The 12209-nt window shown below is 36.7% G+C and overlaps 2 protein-coding genes across 2 annotated transcripts; one reads left to right on the top strand and one right to left on the bottom strand.

Annotated features, from left to right (window-relative positions):
• Positions 1 to 2066: 2066 nt before the first annotated feature.
• Positions 2067 to 6758, top strand: LOC102610934 (probable disease resistance protein At1g52660). The gene is made up of 2 exons (XM_052431638.1): positions 2067 to 6136; positions 6503 to 6758. The coding sequence occupies exon 1, from the start codon at positions 3503 to 3505 to the stop codon at positions 5480 to 5482; it is 1980 nt and encodes a 659-aa protein (XP_052287598.1). The 5' UTR covers positions 2067 to 3502; the 3' UTR covers positions 5483 to 6136; positions 6503 to 6758.
• A 3496-nt stretch (positions 6759 to 10254) lies between these two features.
• Positions 10255 to 11451, bottom strand: LOC127898769 (uncharacterized). The gene has a single exon (XM_052431259.1). The coding sequence runs from the start codon at positions 11449 to 11451 to the stop codon at positions 10255 to 10257; it is 1197 nt and encodes a 398-aa protein (XP_052287219.1).
• Positions 11452 to 12209: the final 758 nt, after the last annotated feature.

The raw sequence follows: 12209 nt of genomic DNA on the forward strand, positions 1-12209 counted from the left end.
CTTAATCTAAAAAGTCTGAATAATATTATACAAAGATATTTTTCAAAATATCTTTATCTAATTAATTAATTTTCATCCTTATCTAAATAGAATTTAATAATTAGCGTTATTTCCTATCTCTAAAACTTGCGATAATATAGTGAAAGACTACTATTATTTTCATCTTTTTAATTTCTTCAAATTAGCATTATTTATCTTCATAATTTTTTATGAATATTTTTCATATAAAAGCATCATAAACTACAATCAAATTGATTAATATATGCTAATTTAGAATATAAATGATTGTATTCAATTGAACATGATTTATGTTATGATAATGTATTATTTTATTTAAGTTCTTTGAGATGTCTATTATTTGTTTAACATTTATAGTTTGTAACGGTATAAATATAAAAATACCAATTTAAAAATTTTCAAATTAAAAAAAAAACAACTTAATATTTATATTTCGCAATTAAAAAAAACATATCATTTAGATTCAAATATTCAATTCTATTTAGAATTCAAACTAATTTAGATATATTCAAATGTCAGAAAAAAAAAAAACAAACGCCGCTAAGTTTATAATTTCAATTGAAAAGGACAAAATATATCTTCTAAAAATTTTAAGACATGTGGTGGCTGCCCCGCAAATCCCGTAGTAGCACGGTCACTGGCAACAGCCAGCAACTGATCAACAACCAATCTTTTCGATCATCATCCTGAAATCGTTCTACTTCAAATTGAAATTCAATTCAAACTAACAATTTAAGGAAATTCAAGTATAATCGACCTACTTAGATTGGATAAAAATGAAATGTTTTATTATTGTTTTTGATGAATTCAAAACATAGATTCTATTTAAAATTAGGGTAGATTTTCCCCCGAGCAATCGATTGATGTAATTGTGTTTATTCATTTATTAATTATATTAATTGTGCTAATATGTTTAACACACTTAATAAATAATTAAAAATTAATTTAAAAAATAATAAATATATCAATAAAATACGTTATAAATAAGTTAATATGACTTAAATAAGACATGAAGAAGTTTATGATACATATGTATATGACACGAATATAATTAATCTAGTGTTCAGTTTGTATATATATATATTAGTTAATTTTTGTGTCATGATACGTTCATTTATCGTATTGTATTATGCAAATCTATTTATTAACTATGTCAATATTTGTCAAAATGAATTACGAAACAATCGTGTCCATAACGTGTAATTGTATCGTGACCCATTTTGTCACATCTAATTTTCCCCTAATATTTGTATAATGACATTCCAAATTGAACTACATTCGATTAATACCAAATTTACCCCATAATAATGATTTTTTTTTCCTCGTTTTCAATTTTCTTATTTACTCACATCCTGTTTTCTAAGTTCTTGAAAAAGAATATTCCGAAAAAACGGTTCACAAAAAAGAAAAGCTCAGTATGCAAGGAAGCTTGCCAAGTTTTCCAGAACTCTTCTGCAATGAAGGAGAGAATGTCATAAAACTATTAACAACACAAGAAATCATACCAATAGTTTGATTATCAAGAGCTACAAAGAAAGTTGGAAAACAAAAAAAAAAGAAAGAAAAAAAAAAAGAAAGCAGATTTGCAGCAAGGTGGAATGGGAGAAATTGACTTGAGGAACAAGATTGGTTCTTTAGACGTTTAAATTACTTTTCAATCAAGTTGAGAAACTTTGATCATGTAGGCTCCCATGGTAATTCTCTTTATGGGTCACCGACATATATATATATATATATATATATGTTAGCAAAAATCAATTACCAACCATAAACTTCTACTTTTCTTCAGGTTTTAATTGCCATATGCAAGTGATTTTATGGATGAAATCTACGCCATTTGTAGATGCCAATTTGCTGTAGACTGAAATTCGAAAAAGAATGGGGTGGAGTGAAATAGATTAAGTGTCTCTTATAATCTAATCTCATATTGTCTAAAATATTAATGAGTGATTAGTAATTAATAAAATATAAAAAAAATAAAAATATTAAATCCTACCTATACACTTACATTATAAAAAACACATACCACAATACCTTTAATAATTGGAGTAAAATTATCATCACCCTTCAAATTTAATTTAATTTTACTTTACTCCCTCATGTTTCAGGAAACATCAATTTACACCTAGACCTTTGTGAAAATTGTGAGCTGCTTACAAAATCGCTAATTACAATGGTTGACTGGCGTTGACCGACAAAATATTACTCTTCAATTGACAAAAATTATCCCCAGAATATAAGGTATGGAGATGTAAATGGAGCCGTGCGGTGGTAGCAACTGATTTTGTGGATATGATATGATGATGCTTGATAATTAATGTGCTCAAATACGCCTACGATGCATCGGCTGGAAGCGGCCGTACAGTGTACGCGCTCGCTGGTGCAGAGTGGCTTGTGTCGGTCGAAGTTTTGGGAGCTCAGACGTGTTCAATGGTGATTAAAGAACTAGGAAGCGGCCATCCGGGCGGCGTAAGAGGACGCGCTCGACGGCATTCGCCGGCGTAGGTGCGCGGCGGTTGCTATAATTGCCGTTGAATTTGATATTCATTCTAAGCTATCAAAGGACGAATTTAGCATTTAAGAGACTGGGGTGGCGTTAATTGGTATTAACCCTTTAAAACTATTAGTTTGATGTTGTGTGTAAAATGTTTTGGTTCGGAGGTGTTTATTAAAGATATTATAAATTTTTTATTATATAAATTTAAAATAAAATCAATTTATAAACATTATATTGTTACGACTGCCCAATCACAGTACTAAATTGATCTCAAGTAATGAAAGAAAAACAGATATGTTGTTTGGTTGCTGAGAAAATAGCTCAGAGAAGATGCTTCTGGAAATCTGTATTATTTCTATTGTTCAGCTTAATCAATTACAAGAAATACAATCTCTATTTATACATCTCTAAAACGCCACACACACATTACTAATTGATAACTAATTATTAACTAATTACAAGCTGAACTTCAACACACAGCACACAGTTGCTTCGTAACAAACTTTAACGACTTGTGCTGAGCTGTCATCCTGCTTACTGGCTTCTGACGTCACAATTATGTTTCCTTTCTTTAGCTTAAAATTCTCCTCCTCCTTCTTCCGTATCAAATGAGCTTCCTTAACAAGTAAGCTAGAGCTTTGCCGGTTAATTCCAAAATTGACTGTCGGAGAAAGTCTTCTTTATGGCTTCCAATAAACATGAACCACAAAGACTCTTTGAAAAAAGAAAAAAGTAAATAAATTTTTATAACACGAGGAAAGCAATGGTAGCACTTGTGTCTTCTCACAGCCTATGATCCTTATCCGACGCTACCTAACCCTTAGTTCTATTGTGAGGCCATTTTGCAATTTCATCGACAGAAATCTGAAAACATCTCCCATCCTCAAAATTTACAACTTGTGTGCCAGTGTTATTCTTGCGTAAGACAAGGTTAGCTTATCCATTTCTCTGGACTGGAATTTTATTCTGGTGATCTCTGAAGGAGTCATGGATTGTGTTAGCCCAGTCTTGGACATTCTCACTCGATTGTGGGACTGCACCGCAACTAACAGCTCTTACATCCGGCATCTCAAAAAGAACCTCAAGTCTTTGAGTGAAGCAAGGCGTGAACTCGAGGATCTCAGTGAAGATGTCAACAGAAGGGTTGAGGAAGAAGAGCAGCAACAGCGTAAGCGCAAAAAAGTAGTACAAGGCTGGCTGGATGCTGTAGAATCGCAAATAAAGGAAGTGGATGTTATTTCGCGGAAAGGAGAGCAAGAGGTTCAAAAGAAATGTTTGGGAAGTTGTTGTATCTACAACTGTTACTCTGGTTACAAGATTGGAAAGAAAGTGATTAATAAGATCCGTGATGTAAAAGAATTAATTAAAAAAGGAGAAATTTTCGAAAATCTTCAAGTCACCTACAAGCTGCCACGACCTACGGTAGATGGGATGGTGATGGAGGAGACTGTGGGTTTTGACTCCATGGTCGATGAAGTTTGGGGACACATTGAAGACTATAGATACAGAATCATCGGGTTGTATGGAATAGGAGGTGTGGGGAAGACCACACTCTTAAAGAAACTTTTCAATAAGTTTATAGATATAAATCATCATTTTGATTTGGTGATATGGGTGGCGGTGTCCAAAGAAGCAAATTTAGAGAAAATTCAAGAAGCCATCCGGAAAAAATTAAACATTTCGGATCAAATGTGGAAAAACAAAGGCGAGGAGGACAAAGCTACTGAGATTTTGATAAGCTTAAGAAGCAAAAGGTTTGTGTTGCTCTTAGACGACGTATGGGAGCGACTAGATCTCTCAAAAATAGGAGTGTCTCTCTATGACAATCAGAAAGGGTCCAAGATTGTATTTACAACTCGGTCGCAAGAAGTATGCGGTCAAATGGGAGCTCATAGAAGATTTAAAGTGGAGTGTTTATCACCAGAAGCATCTATGGATTTGTTTCGGCTCACAGTGGGTGAAGACGTATTCAATTCCCATCCAGAGATTCCAAGGCTTGCTCAAATTGTTGTTGAAGAATGTCAGGGTTTGCCGCTTGCTCTTATAACTGTAGCACGTGCCATGTCTAGTAGGAGGGGCCCTAGGGAATGGCAGCACGCAATTGATGAACTACAGAGTAATCCGTTCAGATTTGCAGGTATGGGAAATCTTGTCCTGCCTATTCTGAGGTTTAGCTATGATAGCTTAAGTGATGATGTCCTCAAAACTTGTTTCCTTTATTGTTCTTTATTTCCAAAAGAACATAATATTAGGAAAGATGAACTTATCGAACTCTGGGTTGCCGAGGGATTTTTAAATAGGGCTGATCCTCGAAATGAAGGGGAATATATTATTGGAAGTTTAGAACTTGCATGTCTACTGGAAAAGGGGGAATACTCTGAAGATTTTGTTGTGATGCATGACGTTATTCGTGAGATGGCCTTCTGGTTAGCTTCTAAGGAGTGCAAGATTGTGGTACGGGAAAAGCCTAACCAACAGAACAAGTCTGATGATTTGAAAGAGGCTTTAAGAATGTCAGTTTGGGGCTCCGGTGTTGACTTTCTCCATGAAGCAACGTCTTGTCCTCGTCTGCGAACCTTGCTTATCAGGTTCAGTGTATTGGAAAAATTTCCAAGTAGATTTGCTGGATCGATGCATGCCTTGGCAGTTTTGGACTTGTCATATAATTTTGACTTAGTTGAGTTGCCCGAGGCGATTGGTAAATTGATTAACTTATGCCATCTGAACCTTTCAAACACAAAAATAAGAGAACTTCCGGCTGGGATTAAATATTTGAAAAACCTGAAAATTCTTCGATTAGATGGTATGTTGTATCTTCAAACTATACCTCAAGCAGTGATATCAGTCTTTCGTCATTACAAGTATTTAGCTGGTTCTCAACTGAACTTGTTGCGTTGCATCATAATTTTTGCTGTGCTACAACTGTTTTGGCTGGGTTGGAAAGCCTGGAAAACATTCATGACATAAGTATCACCTTGTGTTTTGTGGATACCCATGCATTCTGTAGATTCCAGTCCTCCCCCAAGTTACAAAGCTGTGTCAAAAGACTAACGGTCGCGAGTCCTTGGTTCTCCTCACTTGACTTTAGGATGGATCATCTTGAAACACTTGAAATAGTTGATTGTTCTCTGGAGAGTATAAATATTTATTTTGGAGATCAGGGAAGGACCTACTGTTTCCGCAACCTTCGTCATCTATCTGTCAAAGACTGTCACTTTATGACAGATTTGAAATGGATCAGATGCGCTCCAAACCTTCAATTTCTTTATGTTAGCGACTGTCAAGTATTATCTGAAATAATTGGCACTTATGAATCACCTGGGACTTCTGAAATTGAAGAAAGTCATCACTTTCTCTCAAACCTCATGGTCATTGATCTTCAGCATCTACCAAGCCTAACAAGCATATGCTGCAGAGCAGTGCCGCTTCCTTCCCTCAAAACTATATCTGTATACGACTGCCCAGGTTTAAGAAAACTCCCGCTAAACTCTGGAAGTGCAAAGAATAGTCTGAATGCAATCCGTGGCAGTAGAGAATGGTGGGATCAGCTAGAGTGGGAGGATGAAGACACCAAGAATGTTTTTGCATCAAAATTTCTTGCACTTTAAATTCATCGTATGGGTATGTTCAATTTCTTTGACCTCTCATTTTCATTTTGTTACCTTGAAATTAATGTTAGATTGGAAACGTTTTAGTTTTTTGTCATCTCATATATCACCTTCAAAATCGTTTAATCTGTTATACTTCATATGATTGTTAACAGAATCTTTAAATTGAGAATATGGTATATCACTAATCCTTTGTTAAGCATATCTCCATTATTTTAGATCTACTATAACACGGAAGGGTAGCTTTCTTTCTCTCTCTCTCTCTCTCGCTTTCTTTTTTCTTTTTTTTTTCACTTTTCTCTTTATGACTGTTCGAAACAACTTGTTTCCCATACAATGTTATGAGTTTAAACAACTTATTTCCAAAATTATTTTTCAGATAGCATCTGAAGAGTGCTTGAAGATTGCATATGAAGACTGAATCATCAAGGGTTCGGAAAGTTGGAAGAAATGTTCGTACAAGCTATGTGACCCCAACTGGTGTTTATAGCGGGTGATGCGTCTTTTTTATTATTTACTTTTCAGTTGTGTTGGGTCTGAAAAGTGTTCAAGTAGATACAGAGAGATTTTACCAAATTCGTGGCCTGTGATTTTTGTTCTTACATATAATAAACCTGCTGCCAGTGCTTTATATCTATATCGTCCATGTAAGTTATTCAAAACTGTTAAGGGTGCGTATGATAATGCTATTTAACTAATGTTTTTAACTCTTATTTTAAAGAAAGAGAATGATATTTTTTATGTGATTTTTTTAAATGAAAATTTGTTTGATAGTTTATTTTTAAAATAACATATGAAAATGAAAACAGTAAAAATGAGTTTGGTTGTTTATATAAAATGTGAAAAATAATAAAAAATGTATTTGGTTGTTTGTCTGAAAATATAGATTTTTTTATAAAATAATTTTTTTAATTTGTTTATACATTTTATTTTTTGTTATGAGAGGGTTTTCTTAAAATTATTATTGCTATATGAAATTTAATTTCATTTTGATTAGTATATAACAAAATAAAAATGAAAAATAAAGTAAAAAATGTAGAATTAATTAGGATATAACAAAATAAAAATTCATACCACTATACCACCACTATATTTATAATAGACATTTAAGTAGTTCATTTGTGTTAATTATATGATAAGAGCCTGTTGAGTGGTTACAATAGAGAAGGAAAAGATAAGGTATAGAATGGAGGAAGTAAAATTGAGAGGATAAGGTGAAAGTAATTGAATAAAGAATTAATAAAATAATAATTAAATAAATAATAGCTGTGGGCAAGCGCCAGCTTTTTTTTTTTTTGATTAATAAAGGGCTCGGAAAAGAGCTAAGGCAACACTAAACGGGAGTGTGCAACCCCAGAAACATCATTGTTTAATATGCTAAGCATATTTAAAGGAAGAGACTGAAGATAATGTAGACCCAAAGGAAAAGATAAACTATAGGTAGCAAGAAAATCTGTTGCTGTATTTGCTTCCCGATAAATATGGTTCATTTGAATCAACCAATCTCGTCTGGTAAGCTCTTGGATGGCTTTGATTAGAGAAAGATGCTCATTGATGGTGGGGCTTGAATTAGAGATTAACTGCAAGATGCACTTGCTGTCTACTTCCACTATTACCCTACGATAGCCATATAGCCAAGCTATGGACAACCCATGAAATAAACCCCACAACTCAGCAGATGTTACTGAGCAAACGCCTAAGTTAGCACAATATCCGATTTGCCAACCCAGCGAATCCATTTTTCGATACGGATCCTGTCAGTGGCAATGAGGAAAGAATTGCATCTTTGAATTTGAGCTGCCCTGACTTTTATATCCATTGCTATAGTACTGCTCTCCCAATGATCTTTGGTGAAAATAAACCGGTTTCGCCAAAACCAAAGCCGCCAAATAGCAACGCCAAAGATGACTCGCCAAATTTATTACCTAGGGAGGTGCTCTGGAATTGCAAGTTCTCGGAAATCTAGTCTGCAAGGCTGGACTCGAAGAAATGTTGCTGACTGTTACCTCGAATAAGCCGTAGCCAAACCGCTCTCGAATAGGGGCAGTCACAGAGCACATGAATTGTATTCTCTAAACCAGCACCACACCTTTCACAAGATGGATCAATGTTCAAACGTCGTGATGCTAGTCCTGCCCGAGTCTTTAATCTATTGTGCAGCACCAGCCAAATAAAAATCTTGATACTTTGCGGGCCCTTCCATGACCAAGCTATCCTCCAGTAAGTGTCCCTTTCCTGCACACGAGAGTGATCCAACAATTCATATGCTGATTTAACCGTAAAGTTTCCTTGTGGTGAAGCTGCCCAGTAAACTTGATCAACACCATTGCAAGCTGACGGGGGGTGGATTGAAGCAAATGTCATCACTACATGATGGGGTAAGATGTGACTAAACTTTGGCCAATTCCAGGAATCATCTGTAGAAACAAAGTCAGCAACAAACAGTTCACAAAGTTCAGGAGGTATCGGTTGTAAGGCTAAATCCGCAAGATTATGAGGTGTTGTTGCCCAATAGTCCTACCAGAATTTAACTTTCAACCCATTACCAACATTCCAGCGTAGTCTGCGCTTAGCATAATCCCAAACTCGACCCACAGATTTCCACAAATGAGAGCCGTACCGAGTAGGTAGAGCATGAGAAATTTCCGATGGAGGAACTCTATATTTTGTGGATTGCACTTGGACACACAGTTTGTTAGGCTCAATGATTAAATGCCAAGCAACCTTCAATAGCAGCGCTTCATTCATGATATCCAACCTTTTAAACCCGAGACCACCTGCCATTTTTGGTTGGCAAATGTTGTGCCAACTAATTAAGCTCATTTTTCGTAGATCATCATTTCCACTCCACAAGAAACGTCTAAAAATTTGATCAAGTTTAGTCTTAATACTACCCGGTAAATTTGTAGTCTGCATAACATAAATAGGGACTGCTTGAAGGACAGATTGGGTAAGAGTGATACGCCCTGCAAGAGAAAGCTGAGAGGCTGCCCAACCCAAAAGCTTTTGGTCCATTTTGTCTAAAATCCCTTGATATGTTTGCTGCGAGACACGACTGTGCAGCAAAGGCATGCCCAAATACTTACCCAAGTCCTTCGTGACTGTATACCCCAAATCTCACCCTATTCTCATGGCAACAGCATTTGGGACATTTTTAGAAAAGTAAACATGTGTCTTAGATTGATTAACCTTTGCGCCCGAGCTCAAGCAAAAATCTCCTAAGACTGAATTGATGCACTGCGCTTGCCCACTAGTAGCTTCGGCAAAGAGGAGAAGATCATCTGCGAAAAAAAAATGGCTTAAGGGAGTACCCAGCCGAGATAAGCGGATATGCTTCCAACGATCTTGATGAATTGAGTGATAAATCCCATGACTCAATCTTTCAATACAAAGAACAAAAATATAGGGAGACAAAGGATCACCTTGTCTTACACCTCTACTGGGAGAGAAGTCATCTGTTAATTCACCATGCCATAAGATATTCATACTAGTAGAAGTAATGCACTCCATTATTAAACGAATAAGATCCAAAGGCAGGGCTAGCTCCGTTAAGGTTTCAGAAATAAAATTCCAGCTCAATTTATCATAAGCTTTTTCCAAGTCAACCTTGATAGCCATGAAACCTTTTTTGCCCATTTTTCGTCGCATGGAATGGACCACTTCCTGAGCAATGATAATGTTTTCAGTGATGTGTCGGCCAGGGACAAAACTTATCTGATGGGGGCCAATTAGATCAGGGAGTATAACTTGCAATCTGTTGACGATAATCTTAGTCACTGTTTTGTAGAAAACGGTGCAAAGGCTGATAGGGCGATACATCTTAAAAGAAGTGGAATGCTCGGACTTTGGGATGAGTACAAGAAGGGTTTTATTAACTTCACTAGGAACACTGTGGGATTTGAAAATATCCTTTATGCCAAAACAAAAAGAATCTCCAACTATATGGCACTGGGTTTGATAAAATCCAGCAGGGAAGCCATCAATTCCAGGCGCCTTGAATGGTCTCATCTGAAAGAGCGCCTGACGAATTTCCTTGTTGTCAATCGAGCTAGCAAGAATTGACAGTCTATTGTGATCAATTCTAGGAAAAAACCCTTGCACAGTATACGGGCGATGAAGGTCTTGATCGGACTAGTATAGAGTGGAGAAGACAGACACAGCATGGGACTTAATGTCATTGGTGTCATAAAGCCAAATATCTCTATCATCCTTAATAACATTGATTCGATCTCTAGCCCTCCTTGTAATAGTTTTCTGATGAAAAAAAGAGGTATTCCGATTCCCATATCTGATCCAATCTCTGCGGGATTTCTGATACCACAATAATTCCTCTTGAGATAGAATTTCTTCTAACTTCTGTTTTATCTTTGCCTCAAGGTGATACAAACTGCGAATGGGTTTATTCTCTAAGGCCTTTTGAAACCCGCCAATACGAGCTAGCAACTGCTTTTTTCGTTTAAATATGTTGCCAAAAATTTCTCTATTCCAATTAACCACCTTACTGGTAAAATTAGAAGCTGCTTGCGAGTAAGGAAGATTTTTATGCCAACTATCCCGTATAAAGTCCCCAAAACGGTTATCAGTCATCCAAGTAGCTAAAAAGCGAAAGGGTTTAGCACTTCCCATACATCCAAACTGTCGCTCAAAACGGACCAAAATCGGCCTGTGGTCAGATTCAACTCGTGGTAAATGAGTAACCGAATAGTTATCAAATTTTAGAATCCACTCCTGGTTGCTCATAGCACGGTCCAGTCTTTTCGAAAGATTCCCGCGAGTCCATGTGTATCTAGGGCCACTGAACTGCAAGTCAACAATGTTATTAGCATGAAACCATGAATTAAAGTTAGGACAAATACCAGTGCTCAACGCCGAACCCCCACGTTTTTCCGCAGCATATAAGATTGAATTGAAATCACCCCCCATAATCCAAGGATCATGCATCGACTCCGCAATGCTATTCAAATGATACCAAAGAGCACGACGTCCAGCTAATTTTGGGCTCGCATAGACTGCAGTGACCCAAGATTGGATGACATTTTGGACACTGATTTTTAAGTGAATAAACTGAGAATGATTGAAAGCGATCTCGCTGTCGAAAAAATTTCTCCACAATAACCAAATACCCTCCGAAAAACCAGTAGCCTCCACACGATGAGAGCGGTCAAAGCCACTTTTTTTTATGAAGTCATCTACTTTCTTACCGCTGATTCTTGGCTCGAGGATTACGACAATTGTAGGGTTATAGCTTTTAACTAATGTAGCAAAAACTCTTCGAAAGGATGGGGACCCCGCCCCTTGTACATTCCAGAATAATATTGATATCGTCATGAAGCGTATATAATCAGAAGGGTGAGCGTGAGAGATTTACGTGCAAAGCTCCAGCTCTGCTTCGCCACACATTTCCGGGGTTTCATTGACAAAGGAGTTGTCATCATCAGACATGGTGGCATCCGCATTATTACCGAATGCAAACTGAGGATCACCAGCATAATCCTCCATTGATTTTATATCTCCTTCATCCTTGCCCTCAGAAGGCTCTTTTGTTTTTGTTGAGTGAGGTTGCTGATCAGAGTTAACTGAAGTTTGTTTACATGGGAAACCTGGTGGGTTGCCTACAGTTTCATGGGTTTTTCTAGAAAAAGTTATAGCAGTATGATTTTGAGGATATAAGGTTGTTAAAGTAATAGTAGAGGTAGGTTCTCGGGGGAAGCTAGGTAAAATGCTTGAAGGGTTCGGGATGGAAACATTTGAAATGGAGGGTAGGATTCTTGTATTATTGGGTCGTAGGTTTGCATGCAGGGAGGTGGAAGCTGTGATAGTCTGCTGTTTCAATACTGGGTGTTGTGATTTGGTCACTTGCTTTCCTTTGGAGAGTTGGTTATGAGGTTTAAGAATGCTAGGAGTTTTCAAAGGCAGGTTCTTCCGAGTGTGGAAGTGATCGGTAACGGATTTAGGTTGTCGTTGTGAGGGTTCAAGGTTGGGATAGTTACAGCAACCTCCACCGTATTATTTGTATACAAATCCTCGGATAAGGCATCAAACCAAGATGTAACAGGAATATTACTTCGCTGATTCCTCTCTACAGC

Source organism: Citrus sinensis, chromosome 7, assembly GCF_022201045.2.
Source record: "Citrus sinensis cultivar Valencia sweet orange chromosome 7, DVS_A1.0, whole genome shotgun sequence".
In the NCBI taxonomy this organism is placed as follows: domain Eukaryota; kingdom Viridiplantae; phylum Streptophyta; class Magnoliopsida; order Sapindales; family Rutaceae; genus Citrus; species Citrus sinensis.

Coding starts and splice junctions, on each gene's coding strand:
- LOC102610934 (XM_052431638.1), top strand. CDS start 3,503: ATGGATTGTGTTAGCCCAGTCTTGGACATTCTCACTCGATTGTGGGAC.
- LOC127898769 (XM_052431259.1), bottom strand. CDS start 11,451: ATGACGATATCAATATTATTCTGGAATGTACAAGGGGCGGGGTCCCCA.